The following is a 25208-nucleotide window of genomic DNA, read 5'->3' on the forward strand; positions in this document are numbered from 1 at the left end:
TGTCCACAAAAACCAGCAGGTATTTTGAGCCATGTCTTTCTTCCTTAATCTCTATAAAATCAATTTTCCCAGTAGAGGCCTCCAGGCTCTTACCTCTCAGTCAGGAGTTTGGATATTTGGGGTGACTGGGAGTGTTGCTCAGCTGATAAGCTTTAAAGTTTGTCATTCGTTTTACTCCCAAGTGAGTGACTCTGTGGATCTTTCTGAGAAGAGTTCTTGTTAAAGAGATGGATAATATTAGCTTACATTCAGTCGATCATCACCATCCCATTTAATTTCTTTTTCTCCATATATCAGTTGATCTAGGTGGTTCAGATAGAACAGTATCCAATCTATGGATGCTGTTTTCTTTAAGACTATGTCCTTAGCGGCCTTGTTAGCCCATGTGTTATCTCTAGCCATTGGTTTCTTTTTCCATGATGAGGGCTTGTGTTAATGTTATTAGCTTGGCCCTTTGAATTCAAGTGTCTGGAGGAACAGACTGAGTCCAGACTACCTCCATTTCCAGTGTCACCACTGCCCCTGATCTCCTCTGACCCTCATGGGTAAAGCTGCTTTTGTTAATAAACCAGATCTGTTCTGTCTCTGGCAGAGAAGAATCACTTTGATGGAGTGGACAGTCCAAGTCAGGGTCGGGCAGCAGAAATGCACGGTTCGGGGAAACAGGTGGCTGGAAAATATGTAAGCCATGGTAAATTGAGAAAGTCTGAAAATGAAGCCTGTAGGCATTACTGAACAACAATCAGAATTTTGTGTGTGTGTGTGTGTGTGTGTGTGTGTGTGATGAGTCGCAAAGTTAACTTATCTGCATCTTTATCCAACAGTGCTGCGGCAACAATAATAAGCAGGCAATCCTGCTGTCACTGAGTCCAGTTTCTATGATAAATAAGCCATTGGCCATTTCTATGGTAGTCTTTTCTCCTGGATCCATGGCTTTGTTCGCTAGAGGGGCTCTAATTCATTCTTCTTGTCTAATCTGCACTCTTCTATAATCTTTGCAACTTTTATTAGCTTGTATCTGTAACTTTTATCTAATATTTGGCACTAACTAATTGAAGAACGCCCTGTACTAGAGTTCTCTGTTTTCTCTTATTTAATATCATATCTAAACACTGGCCAATTATTGTTTAAACCTGCTTACAGAGCCTGGTGGCAAATCTGGAGGAGATCCCTAACCCTTACACCCATTAAATAACCAATCTGGGTGGGTTCCCTGTGGGCCCAAGGGCCAGTTTCTTGGCCTATGTCTGTGGTGAAGAGAACTTGTAAGAACTTTTCGGGGGAGTTGGTGTCATGTCCTGAATACAGTTTATTCTACATTATGCCATCCTGTGGCTGGTCCCTCAGGGGAAGAGATGCCTCAACATGAGCCTACCAGAGGCATCCCCTTTCTTTATATAAAATAAATCTTTTTCATCTTAAAAACTCAGAGACCACATTTACTCGGACAGGGAGCATGCATTTCTCTTAGCAAGAAGGATATTCATTTACTGAACAAAAGATGTGAGCAGGAGTCAGTTGCAAACTCTGTTAATGGATACATATGACCACTTGGGGCCTCTCCTGTCATGGACCCTGGATGCCAGACTGCACTGTGTCTGCCCTAGGCAGAAGGAGAGGGGAAGAGGGGATAAACCGGTGAGAAATGTAAAACCTGGAGCTGGTCCTGAGGGAAAAAGAAACTCAACAAATGACTGCTGAGAATTGAACTCAGGACATCTGGAAGAGCAGTCAGTGTTCTTAACCACTGAGCCATCTCTCCAGCCCCAAAGCTAACACTGTCAACACGGATGGAGCTAACTGCTAGGCTGGACTCAGATTTTGTTCCCGTTGACAAAGAAGTGTTAGCAGGGAGGAGGAGGGAAAACTTCTGAAACACTATATCCTCTACTGCTGACACCTTGGGGGGGGGTCCTGTGGCCATTTAACATCAAACGCAGGCCACTCTAAGTTACATTAAGTGGGCTTTAGTCCTAACAACCTGTCCCATGTCAAAAAATTTCGTCAGTCCAAGTCCAAGAACACAGAAAACAAAAGAACAACTAACACAAAGTGCCCTCCTTGGCAGCTGAAGTACACAGACCAGCCTGTCCATGCCACGGACAGGATAACTCAGGCCTTCTGCTCCAGCCACTGGCCAGATCAAAGTCCTGTTACTGAGGCTGTCCGAGCCCTCCTTAAGCTTGCACATATGAATCTGACCAAAAGCAGAACACAAAGAAGCTAGATAGAGGAGACGTAGACAACTGTGGTACATCGCTCAAGCTGTCACTTCCCCGATTCACCACTCTCCTGTGGGTCTCCTCCAAGAGGTGAGTTTACTGGCCAATACACAAAATATGAGGTGCAAATTGAACCACTATGTGGACCTCCTGAAATGTGACTCACAGAGGAGGAAATCTATGTAAAGGCAAGAGTTTAGTCATTCCAAAATATCGGGGTCATCCCATTTCAGAGAGAGAAGTCCCTGAGCAGAGTCTACCAGGGAGCTATATACTTGCAATTAGGGTAGAATTCAAATAATTGGGGCAGAATTTGTACAAAGGTAACTAGACAGGGTACAATCAGGGGGGAGAGGCAACCTCCAAATAGACTGGCAGTCAGTGGGCTGTTCTGGGACCTTCTGAGGGAGTCGGATGGGGAGTCACAGGAGGCTTTTTCAACAGTCTGGTTTGCAGCTGTTGCAGGAACTACACTAGCTCTACTCCTCCTGGAAGGGAGGGGTCCTTCTGTGCTCAGAGGTTGGTGGTGGAATTTTCCCACTGGCCTCAGATTGGCCCCAACTCTGACTCTTTCATGGGGACTTTGGATCTGGAAAGCTGTGGAAATGCTTTAAATAGGGCTTAATGGGCTATCCTAGAACAAATATGGAAGACTTTGTTACTGAAAGTGGTTTAAATTGTGTGACTCTGTCCCAAGCATACTGTGAAGAATTTCAATATTTGCTTAGAGACTCTTTGGGGAGATTTTATGGTAAAGAATCTGGCTACCTTTTGCACTTGTCTGAAGATTCTGCGTGAGACCTAGATTAAGAAAATCAGATAAATTGAATTGAAAAAGGAAGTCTCAGAAACACCACTATGTGGCCCCCATCGTCTCATATGTTTGAACAAGCCTCTGGAAGCCTCAGAGTGGAATGTGAAGGTTTGTATATGCTTGGCCCAGGGAGCGGTACTAATACGGTACGGCTCTTTGGAGTAGGTATTTCCTTGTTGGGTCAGGTGTTTAGCTGTGGTTCTGGGCTTTAAGACCCTCATCCTAGCTGCCTGAAACTGAGGATTCTGCTAGCAAACATCAGATGAAGATGTACAACTCTCAGCTCCTACGGCACCATATCTGCTTAGATGCTGCCAGGCTCCCACCTTGATGATAAAGAACTGAAGATCCGAACCTTTAATCCAGCTCCAATTAAATGCTGTCCTTTATAACATTTGTCTTAGTCATGGTATCTGTTCAGAGCAGTGAAACCCTAACTTAAAACTTCACATAGATGCCTGGAAGTCTAGATAATTAGCATGCAGACCCCATAAATGTGTCCCTACATATCTCAAGAAACACTTTGTTCAGGTATGATCCATGGCCACAAATAAGGAACACGATGAAGGACAAACGTCCACGGTAGGGGCTGGAGAGATGGCTCATCATTTGAGAATTTGTTTCTCAAAAGACCTTCAGGGCACCTAACAATCCTCTGTCACTTAAGTTCCAGGTGAAACCCAATGACCTCTTCTGGCCTTTGGGGAACAGCATGCACAGACCTACAGAAGGCAAAACACTCATAAATATAAAATAAATCAACGACAACAACAAACAAAAACAAAAGCACCCAAAGGAGGGAAAAACAAAGGAGAAAACTCATAGGGCACCTTTGCCTGGATATTTTGTCCAGCTTTTAAAGAAATCTAGAAACTGAATTGTAAACTATGTGGTCTGCTTGTGTTGAAATCCCAAATGGAACATAGTACATTGTCAAGAACAAAAGTCATCATCCTAATCAAGAAGAACAAGAAAACAACCAACCATAAAAACCCTATCCCCTGAAAGCTCTTGCAATTTATTATCTCTTCTGTGCAGTTATAATTGATATCATGTTTGAAGGAAACCAAAAGCAAGCAATTCTGTTTCATGACTGCTTCTATACTCCCTATAATATTGTTTTATTTCCTGGGAGATACTACAGAAAATCTTATGAATATTCCATTAATATGTTCAACACTCTCATCCACAAAAGAGTATATTTTAGCGGTGGCTAAATATTTGATAAGGATACAGCATTGATAATTTTTTCATCATGAAGTTGGTATTCAGAGTTGGACACACAATCTACACTGAAAGCACAATTGTCTTTGTATCTCAGTCTGACTGGGAAGTCATTATGATGCCCAATCCCTGTGAGAATGCAGAGATCCATCTCTGCCTGAGAGCTGTGGGATTTCAGATGGTTACGTCACACCTCAATAAAGAAGGTTCTTAAGAGTGACGAGTTCGAGATCACTGTTTGATTCACAAGGATACATTCGATTTACTCAAAAGTAACAGGACACAAGGATTCAATATCTGCGGTGTACATGGTCTTGCTGGCCTCCTCACAGAACCTCTTTCCCTCCTCACAGGATGCTTGCAGTTCCGTCTGCTCCACCAGCAGTTTTCTGTTCTCATTCATCAAAATCCTTACATTCTTCTTCAATTCATTGCATTCATTCAGGAGGTGGAAGTTTCTGATGCTGAATCAAAAACAAATAATGGTAAATCCCAGGCAGTTTCTATTTGCCTGCCACTCCTGCAAGTACAATCATCCCTTCAAGGGCCCCATCCCCAGGCATCTCCAGACTACAGCCACAGTTTGCATGTTAGCACCAATTAGAGGCAGGTCAAATCCCGAGGCCGCACTCCACGGGAATCAAAGTACTTCAGAAAATCCTGACATTAGAGGGTATATGCACATCAAAGCAGAGGAAATGGTGCATATGGGTGCTTATGTGTTCATGGTATTCTAAAACCATTGGCAGGTAGAGGGCCAATCCCCTCTGAGGGCTGATAGAAGACCCAGCAGCTATACAATCTTCCCATGTGTTTCTCATGGATCACAGATCTTTTTTCAAAGTCATAGCTGGACAGAAGTATTCCCTGCCTAGTGCTTGCTGGGGTCTCCTTTCTGTCAGTGACTCACCGGTAGGAATTGTTCTCTTGTATGAGCTCCTTGTACTTCTCCATGGCATCACTTATCCAGTTGGTCATCTTAGGCATATCCATCGTTCTCATCTCATGTTGGGATTTAAGCATTGGCAATTCAACATTCAGCCTGTGTTAGAAAATGACCGAAGGAACAAATAACTGTCTGAACTCTTGATTTCAGAATTAGGTGAAGTGTAAATAAAAAATAGCCAATAAAAATTCAAATTCAAGGAATGCGGGCTAGGGAAGAAAGTGGAAAACTCAAAGACCACAGCAAAAACACAACAGGGAGACTCAAACCATCACTCTCCCATAGAAAATATTGCTCTCTAAATCAGCATGCATTTGTTTTGAAATAAGGGCTCCTTAAAAGGCTGGTGAGATACGGTCCTACAAAGACCCTCTGTATAGGAGGGGGAAAGTCTGAGAGCTGCATGTTTGGGAATAACAAGTGCCAAGAATTTATTCCCACAGTGACCTTTTCTAGGTCACAGTAAACCATCCTTGGATAATTACAAAAAAGAAAATAAAGTTCAAAGCAGGAAAATGAATAATAAATAAATAAATAAATAAATGAACTCAGACTGTTCTCTGGACTACCTAAGCCCAGTATATACCACAAACTTGCTCCTTCCAATGGTGCTGGTTAAACTAATTATCCTGGCCTTTGGACAGCAGAGCTAGGGGACCAAATGGAGGGAGCTGACCTTGAAGAGCTGGCCAGGTAAGCATGAAGGAATTGAATAGTTGTGTAAGAAGTATAAGATGTTTCCTCCAGTCTGTGCCATAGCCTTGGGTCCAACAGAAAGATGTGATGACATTTCTCTTGTTTTGAATGCAGGGATTCTCAATCCTTGTTACATGACTCCCAGAGGCCGAAACTACTTTTTACAGGGAAGAGGATTCATAACACCTCCTCCCCTCAGGAGAGTCCTATGTGCCAGCAAGGTAAACAGAAGGAGCAAAGTGCTCTGTTGATCAATGACGGCCTCACGGACTCATCACTATCATGACCTGCAAACTGTTCATCAAACAAATCCTCAGACCCAATCAAAGGTCCCAGATTCCCTGATCCTGAGCAAAACACACACAAATACTTTCACATCCATCCATACATACCAACCCATATACAAACATAATTAGAATGCCAACTTTATCGTGGAGGTGCCATAGAATCAGTGTATAACGACCAAAATCAGAGTAAGAGTGATGACATTCAGGCATTTCATTCACACACTTAGATGCAGCAAGTGTGACCAGGTCCTTCCAGCTGTTGAAAAAAAATCCAATCCAACTCCAAGGAGCTCAGGGTCAAGTACAAGAGAGGTTGACCCTAAACACACAGCACCTAGCTTCTCTCACAGGCCAGCACCTGCCAAGGCTCCTTAAAGTCCAGGATGAAAGGTGAAACACTTTCTGGATGTGAGGAAATCTTGGCTTAGCAGAGAGAGCACAAGACAGTCAGTAGGTTACAGGGCATAATGACTACCTGTAGTTCAAACCATCCTGACATAAAGGTCCAGGATTTGAGAAAGTTCATCCCGCTCGAATTTACACTTCTGGATTTCAGATTTTAGTTCCTCCAATTTCTTTATACGCTTTTCATGGTTACTGATGAAATTTTCTGATGATGCCTTCCGAATAAACCCTGTAGGTAGATAAACACAAGTGAATGTACATATTGGATAGCCCATGGGTAGAAAAGACCATTCTGAATCTCAAAATGGAGGTTGAGGAAGAGGAAAGGATGGAGACTTGTTGAATCCCTGAAAGAGAAGAAAAGCTACCTCTAATGTGGACTCTTAAGCTATTTCCCTCTTCCCAACCTCCATTGCCATACATAAGCCTCACTCACTATTAAAGGATCCCTCATACTGAAAGATAGACTCTACCTCAGACATAAAGATTTGGGACATTGTCAGCAGATATCAGACGTGGAGCAGGTAAATCCTGGAGTTCACAGCACCATCAAATCCTAATCGTGTGCTCAAGCTTAAAGTGTCTGCGACCTCAATTCATGACTAGAGGGTTCATCCTTCCTTGTTGTTGTCATCACAGACTTAGTAACCTACAGGAATCTAGAGGATGAAGTGCTTCAGCACCCAACCATGAACGGGCACATTGTTATCCTCATAAGGCTTCCTCCTGGCATTCCTTGGCAGTAGAAATTAAAAAGCTCATAGAAAAGAAGCTGCAGGCCTGCCAATTCCTGGCTCTCTGTCAAATTAATCATCAGGACTCTTGACTCTTGGTCTGCAATTGACAAATTCCAAGGCTCCTGCCTGTAAGGCCAACTCCTGAAAGGCTCAGCTCAAACCTGCCTCCTGGAGGAAGTTCCCCGACTCTACCCAGTACTCACTGTACCTTCCCCAGAACGATTTCATTCTTCTGTACTTACAAGACAGAAGGCCAGCTTTCTTCTGCCTCGGTCTGGTCTCTCCTTGGTCTCCCCTCTCCTTCTGAATGAGCTTGAGCAGCTGGTGAAACATGCCTGTTTGTGAACCCAAAAGGTACTGAAGGAATTCCACAGGCAGTTGGTGTCACCACAACACTGTGACATCACAGAAGATTCTAGTGCTCTCTTAGATACAAGAGATTGTCCAAGGAAGACATTACTAATAACATATTACTGATGTCACTGGGAAGTTTTATGGCCTCCCTGCTACCCAGCTCTCCCAAAAGCAACCGATTTCTATGGGACCCTTTCCTGCAGCCTCTCCTGTGACCCAGGGAATATCCTTTGGCAACTTCTCCTCCAAAGTTAGATATTTCTCTCAGCTTCATTGGATGTCATCAATGCTCTAGATGGGGAGAGTTGGTTACAACCCTGAATTGGAGAAGAGATTTTTGTTAACACCCAAATCCCTAGGGACCATAAATGAGGGAGATTTCTCTCAATAATAAATCTACACCTGAGACAATGCACATATACACAGTCCAATTCCCAAGGTTTTCCTGTCCTAGAGGCCAATATATTTCTCCTATACTTTTAATTTTATAAAACCTGAATAATATTTGCTTACTGTGCATTCCTTAATAGCCGGCACTATTTCCACATAAACGTCCATGTATTTCACAAAGTCAATGGTTGATAATCCTCCTTTTTGCAATAAAAACTCCCTTTTCTTGTGAATATAGGGGATCAACTACAGGGCAAATATAAAATCATAAATTTCTGTCCATTCTTTTACATATTAAGTAGGACATCATCCCTTTCTCAAATATAGCCAGACAATTAAATTGGTCATCAGTGAGTAAAGGTCAATCTGGACTGCGTGTTCCTACATTGTAGCCCGATAGCCATCACTTCTCCAATATCTGTCTTCCTTCATTTCCAAGTCCAGGCACGAGGATATCGGGGGTTGCCCCTTGATACTTTACTCCTAGCAAACATAAGAATCAGCAGGATGGGCAGGGAGTTGAAGGGCCTGAGGTCAGGTTAAACCTCAATTTTAGTGGGTCCATAAGTTCAGGGGAAAGTCCATTTGGCATTGTCATGTGTGGCTTCTGTGTTCTTATCCTAGGTGCGCTCAATCTGTGCTATGACGCCTCCTAACCTCACAGTCATAAGAGTCTAAAACACGTCTGTCTTTTCTGGGAAGGGCTTTGCCTCTGACTCCCACCTGGAGTTGGACAACATCACTATACAAAGCTCAAAACAGAGGTGTGGAGATGATGGACGCCTCAGAAGTTTAGGGTCATTTCTTCCAAATAAGGCACATATTTTTCCAATGTAATTTTTCCTTGTTCTTTTACTCATGGTGGCTGTCTTCTTTCCTGGCCTGAAGTATACTGGAGTCCAATCTTTTAGATGACTGAAGCATCTTTTTTTGAGATGACAGGCCCACCAAGAGGCCTGCGGCATACAGGCTCCTATCACCAAGGCAGTTGTTGTTACAGGATCATGGCATGGCGGCAGCAGCACACGATCTCTCACAGTCTTCTCTGCTGCAATTGCTAAAAGAATAATAGGGTTGTTTGGTTTTTTAAATATTTTATTGGAAATACCTACAATGCTGGTCAGAGTTGATACATGCCTTTAATCCCAGCACCCATAAGGGTTTTTTTCTCTTCTTTTTTTGCAATTTTTGTTAGAATTCCCATTGTTTTCTTTGGTAATTCCCTCTATTTGCTCTGTACCTAGAATGTTACCCACACTCTTCATGGCCCTATCCTTCATGTTAAAGATTTTACTCTTACCACCCACACCACACATGATCACATTATTTACTTTCAAATAAGAAAAACAGGCATGAAGAAGAGAGTTAACGTGTATGGTCTCAGGTAATCAACACATCATGAGTGCAGGATGGCATCCTAGGGTTTTGGATTACCCAAGCTCCTGTTTTTGAGATCGACAGGCCTCTGCAGAAGTCTCCAGTTGGGTAGCAGAGAGTCTGGAATGGCTGACATAATGGCTACCCCTGCAAGGAGAAGGCTGGCCCTTCAGTGCCTCTGCAGCCTGAGCAGAGGTCTGCCAAGAGCACAAGGGCACTTGACCAGAGCTGGTAAGGACAGCCTTTTGGGTGATCTGTGAGACCTGGATGAACAGAGGCCTCCAGAGTCCTGATAAAGGGAAGGAGGGTCACATAGATGTGCTGGAAACAACCAATCTTTAGGCTGCAAGTCCTCCATTTCATTTATCTTTGCTGTGTAAATAGTATTTGTAAATGACAAAGGCATCCTACTTTATCATGTCTAGTCTCTCTAGTTGTTAAAGTGTTCACTAGTGTAAACATAGTAGAGTTAGTACAACAATACACTGTGTCCCATTTTGTTAAAGAACTTTATTTATACATATTTTACTTATTCACATTGCATGCTGCTCACTGCCCCCTGTCACCCAGTTAATCTCTCCCACAATCCTTCCCCAACTCTCCTAGTATATTCTTCTCTGGGTGTATGAGGGCCAGCTATCACAGTAGATCCCTTCTTCCACCAAAGCCAATTTACCCATCCTGGGGCAGGTGCTAAGGATGCTGGTAATGGATGCCTTGGGCTTTCTTCATGCTCCAATTTGCTGGCTTTGGGAAGTTCATGCAGAACTGTCTGTGAACTTGGTACTTCATATAGATGGTACACAAGACGCACTGGTTTGGATAATGTTCTTGAGAGTATATTTCAATCAAACTTACCCCCACTAATATCCTAACAATGACAAAGGTAATGGGACACTATACATCTATTCCAGGAGTTTCCATTTCTGAGAGCAGCAGAATAGAAGAAGCCCACAAAGCAGGCAAAGTTAAGTGAGGTCACACAGGGGACCTAAGAGCACACTGCTGCTTTCCTAGAGTGTATCCTAGAGGCTTATGATATCTATACACCCTCAGATCCATATGCACTGGGCACCAGGCTAATTCATTGCTTTTGTCACTCAGTATGCCACAAATATTAGGAATGCCAAGAGTCAGAGAAATTTGGAGGTATGAATAAGTCCCAGGGGCTGGAGTAAGCTCAAAAGCTCTGTGACAACAAAGAACTGATTGAGAATCAGAGAGACAAGATGCTCACCAAGACCATAGTCGTATCCCATGAAGAAAATATGAATAATAAGCCACCAGGTGAAAATATAAAGTAGGAGGACATAGCCCTAGAAGGTCTATCCTTTGCCCTCAGGGAAGCAGCCATTCTTTCACCCATACCAGGCCCTATGCCACACAGAGACTTCCCGAACAACTCACTGACCTTTCTCAAAGACCTATCTGGGCTTCTCCCTGTAGAATAGGACATGCAGAGTCCTTGAGGACCCCGCCAAAAGGTCCCCTCCACACAGGCTCCTTGTGGGCAAAGGAAAATGTTCCTGCAGAATCTGCCATGGCAGCAGGAGTTTCAACCAGGCTGCTCTTCCTTCCAGCTCACTGGATGCAGGCCTGAGGCCTTGGGGTGTCTTGGAAAGGAAGAAGCACACACTACCTCACTGCTCTCTCTGCTGGCGACTGCTAGAACTGTGATAGGACATGTGTGTGTTTATGAGAAGCAGCTACAAAGCTGATCAAAGTCAGCACACGCATTAATCCCAGCATTCAAAATTTATGTTAATCGTTGATGTTCTTGTTTTTTGTTTGGTTTTTGTTTTTAATCCCCCCTCTCCAGCTAATTGTTCTATTCCTACAATATTAAGCACATGCTCTGGAGGGACCTATTCATGTTAGGCAATGCTTTTATTCTTTCCAACCACTCCACAGATGATCCCATTATTTACTTTCAAATAAGAAAACAGTCATAGAGAAGTGAGTTAACCAGTATGCTCTCACAGAAGAAACACATCACAACTATGGAATGGCACCCCAACCTTTTGCATTTGTTATGCCCTTTTAAATTTTTTATTCTTTATTTGTTTTTAGTTACATTCAGATTTTATAGACTTTCTCTGTTTCACACCCATATCCCCCTACCCCATCCCACTCACCCTGTTTCTCTGAGGGTGTTCTGCCCCCCACCCAACCCTTCCTGCCACCCTGCCCTGACATTCTCCTACACTGGGGCATAGAGCCTTCGCAGGACCAAGGGCTTCTTCTCTCATTGACGCCCAACAAGTCAATCCTTTTCTACACATGCTGCTGGAGCCCTGGGTCTGTCCATGTGTACCATTTGAATGGTGGTTTAGTCTCTTGGAGCTGTAGTTGGTTGGTATTATTGTTGTTATGGGGTTGCAAACCCCTTCAGCTCCTTCAATCCTTTCTCTGCCTTCTCCATTGTTCTCAGTTCAATGGTTAACTCCAAACATCCGCCTCTGTATTTGTCATGCTCTGGCAGTGCCTTTCAGAAGACAGCTATATCAGGCTTCTGTCAGCTTGCACTTCTTGGCATCACCAATATTGTCTGAGGTTGGTGGATGTATATAGACTGGATCCCCAGTTAGGGCAGTCCCTGGGTAGCCTTTCCTCAGTCTCTGCTCCAGACTTCATCTCCACACTTCCTCCTGTGAGTATTTTTGTTCCCCCTTCTGAGAGGGACTGAAGCTTCCACACTTTGGTCATCCTTCTTCACCTTCATGTGGTCTGTGGATTGCATCTTGGGTAATCTGAGATTTTGGGCTAATGTCCACTTATCAGTGAGTGCATACCATGTGTGTTTTCTTGTGATTGGGTTTCCTCACTCAGGATGATAATTATCTGGTTCCTTCCATTGCCGTAAGATTTTCATGAAGTCATTGTTCTTAATAGCTGAGTAGTATTCACTGTGTAGATGTACCCCATTTTCTGTATCCACTCCTCTGTTGAAGGGCATCTGGGTTTTTCCCAGCTTTTGGCTGTTATGAATGTGGCTGTTATGAACATAGTGGAGCATGTGCCTTCATTGTATGTTGGAGCATCTTTTGGGTATATGCCCAGGAGAGGTATAGCTGGGTCCTCAGGCCGTGCAATGTTCAATATTTGAGGAAACTCCAGACTGATTTCCAGAGAGGTTGTCCAGTTTGCAATCCTACCAACAGTGGAGGAGTGTTCCTCTTTCTCCGCATTCTCACCAGCATCTGCTGACACCTGAGTTTTTGATTTTAGCTATTCTGACTGGTGTGAGGTGGAATCTCAGGGTTATTTTGATTTGTGTTTCCCTAATGACTGAGGATTTTGTACATAACAGAAGGCATTTTAAGAAATGATGCTACCCTAACTGGTGGTCTGCATGTAGTTGAGTGCCAATGGATCCATTTCTCTCTCTACACAGTTGAAGTCCAAGTGAATCAAGGAAATCCACATAAAACCAAACATGCAGAAGCTAATAGAAGGGAAAGTGTCGCAAAGTTCCTAGAACACATATGCACAGGACAAAGTTTTCAGAACACAATACCAAAGGGTCAGGCTCTAAGATCAACAGTAAATGTATGAAATCTCAACAATCTGAAACTTTCTTTAAAGCAAAGGACACTGCCAATAGGACAAAACAGCAAGCTACAGATTCGGAGAAGAGTTTTACCAACCCTACATCTGAGAGAGTGGGATGTAGAGAAAGTGGAACACTCCTCCATTGTTGGTGCGATTACTAGCTGTATAACCACTCTGGATATCAATGTGGAGGATAATGGGAACAATGCAAATAGCTGTACCTGAAGACCCAGCTTTACCACTCACTTCAGTGCATATACTCAAACATGATCCACATATGACAAGGACGTGTGGATGAATATGTTCATGGCAGCCTTACTTATATTAGTCAAATGCTGGGAACAACCACGATAGACCTCAACTCAACTGAGGAATGAGTATAAGAAGTGCGCTCTATTCAAACAGAGGAACAGTACTCGGGTATCAAAGATGAATACACCGAGAACTTTGTAGGCAAAGGGATGGAACTGGAAAATAGTGAAGTAACAGAGATCGAAAAGGACATAACATGGGATGCATTTAGTGACAAATGTATGTTAGCCCAAAAGTTCAGAAGACCCACTATACAATTCATTGATCATATGAAGGGTAACATGTCAGAAGGCCAAATTGTGGATGCTTGAACCCACTTAGAAGGGGAAGAACATAATCATGGGAGGCAGAAGGATGGAGGGACCTAGGTAGAGGCAGGGAAGGATGGACAAGGGGTGGGGGGAGTAGCAACAATGAAAAGAGACAAGAGAGAAACCCAGAGGAAAAGTGGAATCAATGACAATAAGCATCAGTGGTGGGTAGTGAACTTGGGTAACCCAAATGGAAAATGAAGAACCAGTGGAAGGGGAAGCCCTGGGTCCTGCTAAGACTGAACCCCCAGTGAACTAGACTGTTGGGGGGAGGGCGGCAACGGGGGGAGGGTTGGGAGGGGAACACCCATAAGGAAGGGGAGGGGGGAGGGGGATGTTTGCCCGGAAACCGGGAAAGGGAATAACACTCGAAATGTATATAAGAAATACTCAAGTTAATTAAAAAAAAAAAGAAACAAAAAAAAAAAAGAAAATGAAGAAGTCAAAATGTTCTCATTCGCAGATGGCGTGATACTATTTTAAAAACTCTAGAAATGTATCACCGTCTCTTAAGACTGATAAATACATTCATAAAAGCACAATACAATGTGAACACACAAAATTTCTTAGCCTTCCTTTATGCCAATCCAAATCATACCGTGAGAAAATCTGGGAAAAATTCCCCTCATAATCATCTGAAAATATAAAATAAAATAATGTGGATCAAAACATTTAAAATGCAAAGGCAACTATGAATTAGCTAGAGGTGATGCTAAATAGAGACAATTTGTCTCTAAAAAAATTAAGTTTCTTAAAGCTGAAAATACATTCATAAAAGTAGTAGAATGCAAAATAACACACAAAACTCTTTATCTTTCCTGTATACCAATAAAAAACCATGGGAAAGAAATCAGGGAAATATTCTACTCAAAATACTCTTAAAATATATAACAAAATACTGTGGATTAGCTTACTTATAAAGCATACTATTAGTAAGAAGACATATGAAGTACCCACGATCCATCCTGAATACATATAAGACTTTCCAGCTGATGTTCTGAAAGACCTTAAAGACTTGAATAAATCAAAGCTTTTATATCTTTATGGATAAGTAGATAATATAATAAGGTCAGTTTTTGATGAATTAATAAAATTAATACAATAAATAGTGATTAGAAAATTTTACTACAATAAATCACCCACTTTTATGAAACATATGAATTTGAATATAAATATTCTACTATGGGAAAAAGGACAACTTTTAAAGTACAAAGAGCTAACATGTTTAGAAAGATAATTTTAAAGAAAAAAAAGAGGAAGGAAAAATTGTCATGAGAAAAAAATGTGATAGTTACCTAAGCAGTGTGATGTGGTTGGCAGAGCAAGTATTTCAACAGATTAGAGTGTCCAGGAACTGTGTGTATTGATTTTAAAACCTGCAGGAGGAGGGACTATCAGAGCAGATCTCAAGAAAATTCCGATTGTTCAAGTTAGTTTCCTATTGTTATAGGAAACATAAAAATGCCAATGTGGGAAAGTGAAGGTTTTATTCACCCCATAAGTTACAGTTCATCATTAATGGAATACGAGATAAGAACAGAAGGCAGCAGCTTGACAACAGAGAGGAACTCTGCTTACTCATCTGCTCAGCTACCTTTCTCTATGACCTCTCCTCCCCTTACTAGGGCTGGTACCACCCACAGTGGGCTAAATCAAATACATCAACTGCCATCAAGAAAATGCCAAAGACACATGACTGCCAGCCATTCTGATGGCGTCCATTGCTCAAGAATGCACCATTTAGACAGCTACAATTAGCCATCACAGTAAGGTATAAAAGGAAAATACAAACCTTAGCCTATTCCAGAGAAAAGTAACACTTCATTAATAGAATTTGAGGTCACAAGTGAAGTTTCATGTGAGGAAAAAATTAGAAGGAATTATGACAGAAATCGAACTTTATTTAAAATAAAAAGTGACAAGTCAAAGCCACAAATAAAATGTTGGTAACTTTGACCTCTTCAGACCTCTTCTGGAGGCTGCAGGGTGGACACAGGGCATGGCTGTTGGCTGGCACCACCATGGCCCATTCACTGTTTTGGTGAAGGATTTTCCATCAGAAGCCTTAGCCTTAGTACAGAGGCCAGGTCCCAAGTACTAATCATAGTCAGTCAATTGGATGACAGATCTTGTGCTCCAAAGAAATGGAAGAGTCCATTTAGTCATGATTTCAGGATGGCTCTAACTCATTTCAGAGTCATAGATATTATATTGCAAGCATCTAGAACACCAAAAGACCCATTGTCTCACACCAGTATTCTCTTGCTGTGCCCTCAGTCACCACGGTAATAATCAGTGGTGAGCTCTATAGTATTATTTGTTCCAGTTTCCTGGTGGTGCTGCCTCCAAACCCTGTTTCTTTGACCCAGACAGAAGCTTCAAGTAAAATAATAAATAATTTTTGCATTGAAAGCCATTGGTAGCTTTTAGTTGTAGTTAACAATGAAGACCTCAAGCAATCTTCCCTCAGTCCTCCTGTTTTAGCAAGGGTTTTTTTTTTTTTTCTTTTGCTTTCTGTTTCGTTTTGGTTGTTTTTTATTTTATTTTGTTTTATTTCGTTTTGTTTTTCTTTTTGTTCTATTCTTCTTAGGGTGCATGGAGTGGTCAAGAAGTGGTCGGAAAAAGGTCAAGTACAAATTCAGATGCACAGAAAGACCCCAGCATTTCTGGCAGGTCCACTGTGTTTGCTGCATTAGGGCTTTTTCCCTTTTGCCTTAAATGTTACCCATTTCCACTCTCTAGCAGCCTTTTATCAAGGCATAATTAGTAACATATATATCATTATTATTTGAATTTCAATTATCCAATTCTAACTACTCTATCTCCCACTTTAAACCAGAGACAGGCGTTGAGTCCCGTAGGGTGTGGTTTTGATGCTTAGATCAGGAATCTTCCTGTGAACACTGATTCTTGATAGTTCAATAAAGATGCTGTTGGCCAACCAGCTGGGTGGCATAGGCATGTCTTCTAGTTTTCCTCCAGGCAGGCTAGGAGACACAGGAGAGGAGAAGGGATTTAATACTTCAGAGGGAGTAAAACTACCAGCCATTTGAGATCTAGGGCTGAGTGGCAATTGGTGGCCTCCCAGACTGGGCTTGGTGTAGCAGGCAGGAGGTTAGAAACACAATAAGCTGATTTGGGGAGCTGAGCTATGACTAAAGGCACCTGAGCAACTGCGCTGAGGGCAGATTTAGAGGTGCTGAGCTGGGAGTAAAAAGGAGGGCATCCTATTTGGAGGAGACTTAGAAGAACCTGGCCACTGAGCCATCTCATCAAAAGTATCTTAATGTGTGTGTCTTTTATGTGCAATCCAAAGAAACCTGGGCAGGGTTGATAGCTTGGTCTGCCTAGAGTTTAAAGTGAGGAAGTAGAAACAACACTCTACAGAGTCCTATGTGAGCAATCCATGGGCATTAAGGAGCGAATCCAAAGTCACCTTGACTAAGAGAGTTAGAGCTGACCCAGATGTAGCTTTTCACTATAACCATCCCTTCCTTTTGATCTTTTAGTGTGCCATTTGTTCAAGAATATTAGTGAGGAGGAGAATATGACTCTAAAGGTTATTCTTGGTTGTTAAATTGTCTTCATCTGAGATTACCAAACCACAAAAGTAGAGGGGAAATCTGTGAGGGATTTCCGTTTAATGTAAATTCAAATTTACTTGTAATCTGGATATTTGAGGTAGGAAGTCATACCTTTAACCCAGAACTTTAATCCTGATCTTCTTTTTTCTTTTTTAGTCATCTACAGATACATCATTATTAGGAATGTGTCCTTCTCACTGGAGACCAGAGAAGAGACCTACAGTTCTATGATACTTAAATGTCATAGCAAGACATCAAAACAAAATGTCAAAGTGTGAATGGAGGAAATTATTTAGGACAGTGTTTTGCAAACAAGTTTTGATACAGATATTCTTGGTAGGAGAGCTCTGCAATTTTGCATTTCATATTTGACTTTGCTGGTACTCTGACTAGGATCAACATAAAACTTCTTGGGATTTTCTTAATCTCCTTTACGAATAGAGATGAATGAACCATCAGCTCTGTCGTCTATGTTATTATGGCTACAGTGAGGACCAAGTATGCTAAAGCTCTTCATCTGATTTTTCAAACAGCGTGCTCATACAAGTGTGAACTTCTGTGGGTTGTGGGAGGGCAAGGTTGAGAACACTGGCTGAGAGCTGTGAATGGAGAAGTGGGACGGTGCATGCAGGAGGGAGGGAAAGGCCTGAGTGTGGCTCATGAACAAATTCACAATATCCATTGATTTAATAACCATTCAGGAAGTGGACTTCTGCAAAATGACTTCAGCTGACCAGCATGGCGGGAAACCAGAAACAGATTCAATGGGGATTTAGATCAACTGGATGGTAAACATGGGCTTAGGAGGCAGAGACGTGTCAGCACATGAAGAGTGGAAAATCAAGCCAGTGTGGTCTGTTAAGCTTCTCATCCCCATGGTTAGAGGCAAACAGCAACAAGTTTTAGCACTGAGGAAAAGAAGAAATAAAAGCCAATTTGTTGAAAATCCCCATCACCAAAAAGTAGTGACATCCTCTGTGATGCACATCATCTCTCAGGGGCACGGGCCATCGGAATGGCTGGATGATGGCTCTCGGCATGGGCTCTGCCTGCACCCCTTTCCTAACTGCAGAGCTCAAATCTGCTTCAGCCGGGTCATCAGCTCCCCATTCTGTTGCATGGAGATCAGATCGCTGCGTCTGCATATGCAGTATTGTAAGACTCTCAGAGAGAATCTTCCCTCAGGAGGGAGATCCTCAAGCCCAATGACCAGACCGAGTCCACAGGCTGCAATCTGCAAGAGGATTTTTATTGATCAGGATACACAGGTATCTGTGGGCGTCCCAGTCAATTCGGAAGACTGGCGCGCCTAGCAGAGCCAGGGTGGGCTTTTTATAGTATTTTGGGGAGCAGAAGCAGGCTTACAGAAGCAGATGCATGGTTACAGGGATGTGATTGGTGGAGTAAATGAGGCATACGTGTATGTTACCTATTTTGGCTATAATCATAACAGTGAGTTAGCAAAAAGTACATGGTGGTCAGGGCTTCCGGGGGGTCAGGGACTTTTTCTTTTTTCTGCCAGGTGGCCCATGGAGCAGTGCCTATAATTTAGTCTGGTTTCTGCATTTTGTTTTCTTTTATGGTCTGTTTCGTCTAAATGATGGGTCAGCTTGTCCCACATATCTAAAAACTTACTTTTTACTTCTATAGTTGAGGGCCTTGGGCTTGTACAATTCCCTTTCTGGGAGGGGGTCTTTCATTCCCCCATTTTCTTTTTTTGTCCTTGAGTGGAATCTTCCACTCAACTTGTTTTAGGTACCTCTGTTTTTTTTTTTTTTCACCATCTGATACTGTTGTCTCAGCACAAAAGTTTGAATGACTGAAAGTCTGTATCTCTTATTATTCCTGTCTGATCTGCATAGAAACAACATTCTTCTTTTAGTGTAGCACACAGACTCTTTCTTTAAGGAATATCAGGTCTAATCTTTTCCTATTTTGAAGGACTACCTCTGAGAGGGAGGTTAGGTATTCTTGGAGGTCAGCTAAAAAGTCTTTTTTACTCTTTTTATATCTGAGTCAATGGCAGTTCTGAATTCTCTATAAGCCTTGCATTGTAAGGCAACAGCAGATGTCCTTGTGCTGCCCTTGTAGCACCTGGATAGCCTTAAATAATTCTCAACTCTCTTTTGTGTCTTATTAAGTCTTTAGCATCAGGATTCTAATCTGGACACTATCTGAACCTATACACCAAGGTCTTTTAGAACTTCTAAACTTATATAGGTTGTGATCCCTGAGGCACAGTCCCAAGAAGTGTTAGGAGTACTAACATATGTAATGTTACATCATTTGTAATAAAAATCAAGCCTATCCTTACACCTATTCCGAGGGAACCCAGGGCAAACAGGCAAACATGAAGTTCTTGTTAGCAACCTCCCAGTCACTTAAGTCTAGGGAGCTTTTTGAAGATCTGAGTGTGCCTCTAGGTCCCAGCTCTCAGCCCCAACAGCTAGTACGCTGCTGGTGAGGGCTGAGAATTGACGGATGTCAGGGTGGTCAGCAGCACCAGGTACGGTCCTTTCCAGCGAGGCTCGAGTGTCTGGGCTCAGTGTAGCTGTAGTCTCTAACCTGGAACTGATGACATGTCTCAGGGGTCTCCGGGGCATAGGCTGCTGTCAGCTGTGAGCAGATTTCTTTCTGTATCACCTGTAGGTCTTTTAGCCTGGCATATAAATCATTATTACTATGACATGTTGGTTCAGTAACATCATCTAATACAGTCAGGGGAGCTGAGGCCCCATATAAGATCTCAAAGGGGTAAGGCTGAATCTGGAAGGGGTATTTCTTGCTCTGAAGAGAACAAGAGGGAAGGAGTGTCACCCAGTCTGTGCCAGTCTCCATGGTCAATTTGGTCAGGGTCTCTTTTAGAATTTTATTTATTTACTCTACTTGTCCTGAACTTTGAGGTCTGTAAATACAACGTAATTTTCAATTGACCTCTAAATACTTGGCCACACCCTGGCTTACCTTGGCAACGAAAGTAGGGCTGTTGTCTGACCAGATTACCTTGGGCATTCCAAATCGGGGGAAGATTTCTTCCAGTATCTTCTTGATGATTGTAGAGGCCGTCTCTTGTTTGGTGGGGAAAGCTTCTATCTATTCCTGAAAAGATATCTATAAACACTAGGAGACATTTATAACCATATTTTCCTGGTTTTATCTCTGTGAAGTCCACTTCTCAGTAGTATCCAGGCCGTTCCCCACGGAGCCTCCTACCACAGTCAACTTTCCTGAAAACAGTTACCTTTTGGCATGGTATACATCAGTGCACTATCTGTTCCACGAGATACTTGAGACCTGTGACATAATATTTAGTTTTTGAAAACGTCTGGATGAGTTTGCTTACCCCTAAGTGAGTCTATTGATGCATTTGTTTTATCATGGCCTCTGCCTATTTTTGTAGCAGGATCTTCTTTCTCGTTGAGGTGTACCAGAGTCTCTTCCTCGGCCTGGCTGGGTCATGTAGGGCCCTTAACAGAGCCAGAATCTCTTTTTTTCTTGCCCTCAGATGTCAGCAGGCCCCTCTGCTGCTGTCCACAGAGATGTTAAGTCTCTTTCTCAGTTCAAGGGCTTTGGTGAGGGGAGCGAGCTCTACTCTCTGAGTAGAAGTGCCTTCTGGTAGGGCCTGAGCCCATATGACTCTGTTTCCATCTACCACTGCTGCCCCAGCCCATCTTTTTCCTTCTGTAAGAAGCTGCTCCCATCTATGAACCAGATGGCATCTACCTCCTCTGCTGGCTGATCAGTCCGATCTTTATGCCACTCTTTAGTGAGCTCCTGCTGACAGTCATGAAGGGGGGTGTCTAGGTCGGGGTCCGGGAGCAGGGTTGCAGGGTTTAGACTCGTAGGGGCAGTCTGGAATCACAAGGAACAAGTGGGATACCCGGCCCACGCCAAGGTCCACTGTTCTTCGGGTAGTCCATGAGTATCATTTGTTGCCGGTAGTCCCCTGTACTCAAGGTCTTTTGCTGGACACTAGCCCATTTGGGCGTAGGAGCACAGAGTGTTGGGCCCCCATATTCACAAAACAGCTGGGCGGGCTTCCCTTCTATCTTAGCGCATAGCCAGCACTCTAGGACCAAGAGGCTTGCCTTCCGGGTTGCTGGAGAGGCCCTTCTTGTTCTTCCTGGGGCAGTCCCTGACCCAGTGTCCTTTTTCCTTGCGATAGGCACACTGATCTTTAGCTAGGAATTCTCTTCTGTTGCCAGGTACTGTCTTCCTAGGTTCCCTAACTACTGTGGCCAGTATATATTCCTCTCCTGTCTTTTATCCCTCTTTAGCTCTCTAGCTTCTTTTTCCTTTTGTCTCTTTTCTTCCTTAGCTTCCTGCTCTTTTTACCTTCTTTCCTCTTTCTCTTCCTCAGTCTCTCTCTCATATCTTCTGCATCTTCCTCTACAGCTATTAGATGCTGTCCACTTATGTAACTACACTTCAACTTTACTTTCTCTGCAACTTACACTAACTCTCAGCAACTTAGCTTAACCCTTTAAATTTTTGTAACTTTCTCTCTTTATATCTTTTTCTTATCTTAGCCAGATTGGTGGGGCATTTTCCAGCCCCTCAGAGACCCACCCTTGGAGCCTGGTGGCAGACCTGGAGCACTCCCTACCTTCAGGGGTATTCAAGTCAACAGTCAAGAGTGAGGGTCTTCCATCTATGTCTGGAACATTCTTTCTGGCCTCCAGTAGGATTCTGTCTTTCCTCAGTGGTAAAGAAGACCTGTAACAGTTACTAACAAGCATCTCAAATGGGATGGTGAGAAAACAAGAGAATCTTGAGAATAGAGGTCCACTGAAGAGGACAAATAGCATTTAGTCACACAGCTAAACCAGGAGGACTTTTTGGGACAAAAAGGCTGTTGTAAAAATAAGCACAAGCTTTGTGTCTGTGAAACAGAACGGCAAGCAGAGGGAGCTGATCTGTTACCGACCATCTCTCTGGACTTAAGAACTAATAACAAAAGGATGGAGAGATGGTTAGGACCTGGGTGCTAGATACCAAGTGGCTGACAAAAGAATTGTAACCAGTTCACCTGGGACTTTCAGGACCTCAGTAGCAGCCCTTTACCAAACTGTCTCAGTGGGCTAAAGGCCCATGGAAAAGAAAACATTAATCCTGACCTTGGCCACAGCCAAAGCCTGAATTCTAAATTTTGACTGGCAAAACAAAGTTCTTCACAGTTTGTTGCAGATTCTTTTCGAAACTATTTTAGGGGCTTCTCTGCCCCCAAACCTGGGGCATTTTGACCACAGGGGTAGGAACTGGCTGCTGTGGGGATAGGATCAAAGGCACTCTCCATGTCAATGATGACTAACAGGGAAGGTTACTTAATGTTGGAGATCAACTCCTCTCTTGGAATAGGGCCAGCAGATATGGCAGGCTCCCTTAAAGAACTTCTCTTAATGAACACTCTCCTTCTGTGAGCAAGTGTTGAAGGTCTGGTCACTGAAGGCAGCAACTGGAATTATTATTTTTTTTCAGGGCCAAAAGTCTCATAAAACAACCACTAACTCTACGCTATCTTCTTGTTGTCAAAGCATCAACCCGGGCCGGCCTCATCACCTTGAAACTCCTCTTACGCTGACTTGGCCTGAGCTGCACCACTGCCCACGCGCAGCCTGCAGCTTGCTAGCAGGCCTGCATGCTTGTCACCCTCAGCCCCTATATTGTCCTACTCTGTGCTGTCCCTTCCTTAGAAGCTGTGAATGTTTAAGCAACAGGGAGAATTTTTCTTCAGGATCTAAGGTAAAGCTTTCAGGCTCTTGTTAATACCTGCTTCAGACAGGGTCACTCACTAACCTGGAGTTCTTCATACACAACTGTTAACAGCAGCTAGACTGGACAAGGGGAGCAAAGGGAGGGGCATCTCTCCTTGGGGAGGAGGCTAAGAGAGAAAGATAAAACAATTTTTCTCAAGCAAATTATTTCCAAGTTAAGCACCAAGAGGACCAAGTAAAACTCCTTGACAAACAAAGCAAACAGTTTCATGATTTCAAACACAGTGTCATTCCAAGATTTTAAACACAGTCGTCTATCCAAAGTTCAAAAACGAAACAAAAGCCAAAAAGACACTGGACAATACCACAGAAAACAACCCAGACAAACAAGACCAAGACAAAGCATCCTATAACCAATTTCCACAGGTGTTCAAAGAAAATTAGGACACAAAGAGACAAACAATTCCAACAGTCAGACAGACAGACGCACCGCGCGGCTTCAGTGTCAAACTGAAACCAAAAATTCAGACAGAGGCGACGAGGGTCTGAATCCTTCAGTGGATCCGGCTCTCTCCTCTCTCCTCCAACCCAAAACCACGTAAACTTCCGATACAGGCTGAGGCCCCAAAAACCGGGCTCTAAACACACTTGGAACGTCTTCCAGGGCTGCGGGGGAGAAGTTCGAGCTCGTCAGCTCCTTCTCTGGCCCGCCCAAATACAAACGGTCTAGACCCAAGCCAAGTAACTAAGCATTTACAGAACAAGTCACAAAGCAAGACAAGACAGGACAAGACAAACACTGGCCAGCTTACCTCCCGGTGGGTGGTCGGTGGTCTCTAGGCAGAGGATCTCCGATCCCGGACGAGCCCCCATATGTAAGACTCTCAGAGAGAATCTTCCCTCAGGAGGGAGATCCTCAAGCCCAATGACCAGACCGAGTCCACAGGCTGCAATCTGCAAGAGGATTTTTATTGATCAGGATACACAGGTATCTGTGGGTGTCCCAGTCAATTCGGAAGACTGGCGCGCCTAGCAGAGCCAGGGTGGGCTTTTTATAGTATTTTGGGGAGCAGAAGCCGGCTTACAGAAGCAGATGCATGGTTACAGGGATGTGATTGGTGGAGTAAATGAGGCATACGTGTATGTTACCTATTTTGGCTATAATCATAACAGTGAGTTAGCAAAAAGTACATGGTGGTCAGGGCTTCCGGGGGGTCAGGGACTTTTTCTTTTTTCTGCCAGGTGGCCCATGAAGCAGTGCCCATAATTTAGTCTGGTTTCTGCATTTTGTTTTCTTTTATGGTCTGTTTCGTCTAAATGATGGGTCAGCTTGTCCCACATATCTAAAAACTTACTTTTTACTTCTATAGTTGAGGGCCTTGGGCTTGTACAATTCCCTTTCTGGGAGGGGGTCTTTCAGTATTTCTTTACCTATGAAGACCTGAGGAACTGTTCTCCATGCAGTGAGCTGTTGTAATTAATCTTGAATCTCATTGGTGTTGTAAGTGGCTGTGATGTTCACAGACTCCAGAAGACCAGGTTTGAAAGGCAGTTGACTGAGGATTTCTTGGGTCTTTCTGCAATAGGGGCAGGTGGGCTGGATTAACACAACCACCTTCCCAGACGGACACTTGCAGTTCACAAACCACTGAGCCACGCTGACAGGCTGCAGCTTTCCAGGAAGGAACATTCGGTTGAAGGTACTGGTCCCGTGTCAAATGGAATTGGAAAACCTGATGTCTTTGCTTCTGTGGACCAAGACCGGAAAAACCCAACTACATAACAATCTGAGGACAAGTTGTGAGAGGTTTGTTCTTTCCTTCAATCATGTAGGTCCTAGGAAGGAGCTCAAGTGTAGGGAGTTGGCAACAATTACCTTTATATGCTGAGCCATCTCACCTGCTGAATACCTCATTCATGGAACTGAAGAAACTCTGTATCCATCCTGGTATTCTGTGTATATATCTGTGTATCATTTTTACAGTGGATACTTTTGTCTGTTGGTTGGAAAGCACCAGTCTGGAGGGCTCATGGTTGGTCTCAGTAGTCCAGTCCAGGAGCTGCTTTACAAGAACCATTCACTGATCTGGAAGAAACTCTTTTTATAGGCAGTGAGATCTACTGGAACAATATCAACCATCCTTCTCCCTTCCCAGTTTTGAACTGAATCATTCTCCACCACAGACCTGTGGTCTCTGCTGCAGGCTGCATCCCCCCAGGCTGTCTGAAGCTTGCTCATAGCAGTGCATTTATGGGACGGCAACATGATTTCCTCACCACTTC

At 43.3% G+C, this 25208-nt stretch overlaps 1 protein-coding gene, 1 long non-coding RNA gene and 1 pseudogene across 2 annotated transcripts; all 3 read right to left on the reverse strand.

Annotated features, from left to right (window-relative positions):
• Positions 1-4124: 4124 nt before the first annotated feature.
• On the reverse strand, positions 4125-7680 carry LOC148000788 (uncharacterized). Its single transcript, XM_087587077.1, has 4 exons — positions 7574-7680; positions 6665-6823; positions 5171-5302; positions 4125-4724 (listed from the first exon to the last, which is right to left on the reverse strand). Exons 3-4 carry the CDS (start codon positions 5281-5283, stop codon positions 4523-4525), a joined length of 315 nt encoding a protein of 104 aa, XP_087443203.1. The 5' UTR covers positions 5284-5302; positions 6665-6823; positions 7574-7680; the 3' UTR covers positions 4125-4522.
• A 10525-nt stretch (positions 7681-18205) lies between these two features.
• On the reverse strand, positions 18206-24615 carry LOC148000789 (glutaredoxin-1 pseudogene; annotated as a pseudogene).
• LOC148000790 (uncharacterized) lies at positions 18440-23828 on the reverse strand. Its single transcript, XR_015638638.1, has 2 exons — positions 23738-23828; positions 18440-19870 (listed from the first exon to the last, which is right to left on the reverse strand). It is a non-coding gene; the product is annotated as an uncharacterized LOC148000790 (long non-coding RNA).
• Positions 24616-25208: the final 593 nt, after the last annotated feature.

This window comes from Rattus norvegicus, chromosome 15, assembly GCF_021556685.1.
Source record: "Rattus norvegicus strain SHRSP/BbbUtx chromosome 15, alternate assembly SHRSP_T2T, whole genome shotgun sequence".
NCBI lineage: Eukaryota > Metazoa > Chordata > Mammalia > Rodentia > Muridae > Rattus > Rattus norvegicus.

Excerpts from the sequence above, each read along its gene's own strand:
- LOC148000788 (XM_087587077.1), bottom strand. The coding sequence starts at position 5,283 with ATGCTTAAATCCCAACATGAGATGAGAACGATGGATATGCCTAAGATG. Across the intron at positions 4,725-5,170 it reads CAAGAGAACAATTCCTACCG|CATCAGAAACTTCCACCTCC; the intron begins GTGAGTCACTGA and ends TTTTTGATTCAG.